Source organism: Nannobrachium achirus (assembly GCF_963921795.1).
Source record: "Nannobrachium achirus genome assembly, contig: SCAFFOLD_409, whole genome shotgun sequence".
In the NCBI taxonomy this organism is placed as follows: domain Eukaryota; kingdom Metazoa; phylum Chordata; class Actinopteri; order Myctophiformes; family Myctophidae; genus Nannobrachium; species Nannobrachium achirus.
In genome coordinates, this window is record NW_027664817.1 from 11101 (window position 1) to 13371 (window position 2271).

Sequence of the window (2271 nt, forward strand, 5' to 3'; positions counted from 1 at the left end):
ATTGATACCAGTAAGACTCCCTAATCGGGAGATAAGCGACCGTTGGTCGCTTATCTCCACAAATAGGCCAAAAGTTTGTTTTACCAATTATCAAGACATACGGGCAGTTGACAGTTTGCTATGGTTACTCATTGAAGTTGAATCTCCATATATGGAGATAACCTACGCATCACACTAAATCTGACCTCACCAGCCCATATTTGGGCATGAGCAATATATGTCTCCATATATGGAGATATGATGACATCACACAGTCCTAGGCCGATGATGTGACGTGATGTCATACAATACACAAACGAGCCCTACAGTATAAAGGGGCAATTCTTGCCAGGAAAGAAGCATTTCTTCGACTCAGACCTTATCGCCAGGGTTGGCTTATAGCAGCTGTCGGTAGATAATGCCTGTCTTATATACTCATTGAAGTTGAATCTCCATATATGGAGATATCCTACGCATCACACTAAGTCTGACCTCACCAGCCCATATTTGGGCATGAGCAACTTATGTCTCCATATATGGAGATATGATGACATCACACAGTCCTCAGCCGATGATGTGGCGTGATGTCATACAATACACAAACGAGCCCTACAGTATAAAGGGGCAATTGCAGTGTGATGTCATACTGATGCGGAGATATGAGCAGGGCAAAGGTGTGACGTGTGACGTGTGACCGACCGACGGACGGCCGGTGGAGGTTTTGATACTAAACTGCGACCTGACGGTCGCAAAAAAACGGTCCTGACTGAAAGAGAAGATTTTCGCGAAACATACTCCGATTACATTTACTCGGATTACTTTTCTCGCCAGTACTCTCGCCGGTAGGTAAAATGACGCGTTGCCATGGGCACCAGCAAACACACACACGTCATACATCCGGGCACTCAATGTGTTAAGAGTGACGTAACTTTGACTTCATCAATCACGTAATCATTACGTGATCTCCTTGTACATAATAACTGGCTCCTATCATAAAATGTCTTTGCAAGAGATTTCGATAGGGAGACAGTCCAAACCTATGTCATTCTAATTATTAGAATGAGGATCTTATCAGAATCTAATACGATAATGAAGAAACTGGTTCCAGTTCAAGCGACCTCCACCATCGTGTTTGTGTGCCTTATGGCGCTTAGCGTTTTTGGTGTTATTTGCGTCTGCCTGGCCCCGGAGACGGCGTCACCCCTGCCTGGAGATTACGCCAACACCAGCAGGTGTCCGACCGGGCAGTTCAAACTCGGCGCCATGGATTCTTGCTCTGCTTGGCTCGATTGTCAACGCATAAGGACAGAGGTGCACCCATTGAACCTCTTAGGCAAGGGGTACATGAAGGAGGTGTTTTTGTCGGAGTTGGGGAATCAGACGGTTGTTTTGTCGAGATCTTACACTACGGAGCACCAGCAGAAAGTCCTCCATGGAATCAGCATGCTCTTGGCCCTTCAAGCTCCACAGGTAACGCAGCTCATTGGATTGTGCCCAGAGGAGCTAACCGTGGTCACGGAATTCCATCCACACGGCCAGTTATATCATCTGGACAGTGTGCTGGCAGGGCAGAGACACCACAACACCTGGGAGTTACGCCTGCGGATGGCCACGAGCTACGTGAATGTCATCAGCTGGCTGCACGATAACCACCGGGTCATGTGCGATACATTTAACCTTGGATCCACCCTCACCCAATTCCTGGTTACAAACGACTTTGATGTTGTGGTCAATGATCTGGACTGGCTGCCGGAAGTGGACCGGTCGAGAGGCCTCCTGGTGAAATGTGCCGACATTGAGCTGTCCGGCGACTTTGTCGCTCCAGAACAGCGGTGGCCATTTGGCGACCAGGGCCTGGCGTTCAACGATGAGCTGATGCCACCATACGACCAGAAGACAGACATCTGGAAGATCCCACAGGTTACAGAGTACTTAATGTCGGATGTGCCTGGAGCCGACTTGGTCCTGTTCCATTTGTCCCACATCCACACACTGTGTAAGATGACAGACCCTGCGATGAGGCCTTCCGCAGAAGAGGTCCTAAGCGCCTACAGACTGGTCTACGCGAAAATGGTGCGCAACGTGTGATGGTGAGACAGAGGCTGTTTCTCGATGTGGATGCTTGGTAACTGGGTCCTTGGGTCCTTGGTAGTTCAGACTTGCAAGTTCGCCTTGAGAGTAAGAACTTCCGAGGACGGGAGGACGCACGTCGCTGATTCTGGGATTGGAACAGTACTTACTGCAGCGTACTTGGTGACGTCACCACCTCAGCTTGTCCTCTGTGTGGATATG

The 2271-nt window shown here is 49.1% G+C and overlaps 1 protein-coding gene across 1 annotated transcript; it reads left to right on the forward strand.

Annotated features, from left to right (window-relative positions):
- Positions 1–1068: 1068 nt before the first annotated feature.
- On the forward strand, positions 1069–2067 carry LOC308280784 (protein O-mannose kinase-like; the record flags this gene model as incomplete). The annotated part of the gene is made up of 1 exon (XM_080755101.1): positions 1069–2067. One exon carries the CDS (start codon positions 1069–1071, stop codon positions 2065–2067), a length of 999 nt encoding a protein of 332 aa, XP_080611227.1.
- Positions 2068–2271: the final 204 nt, after the last annotated feature.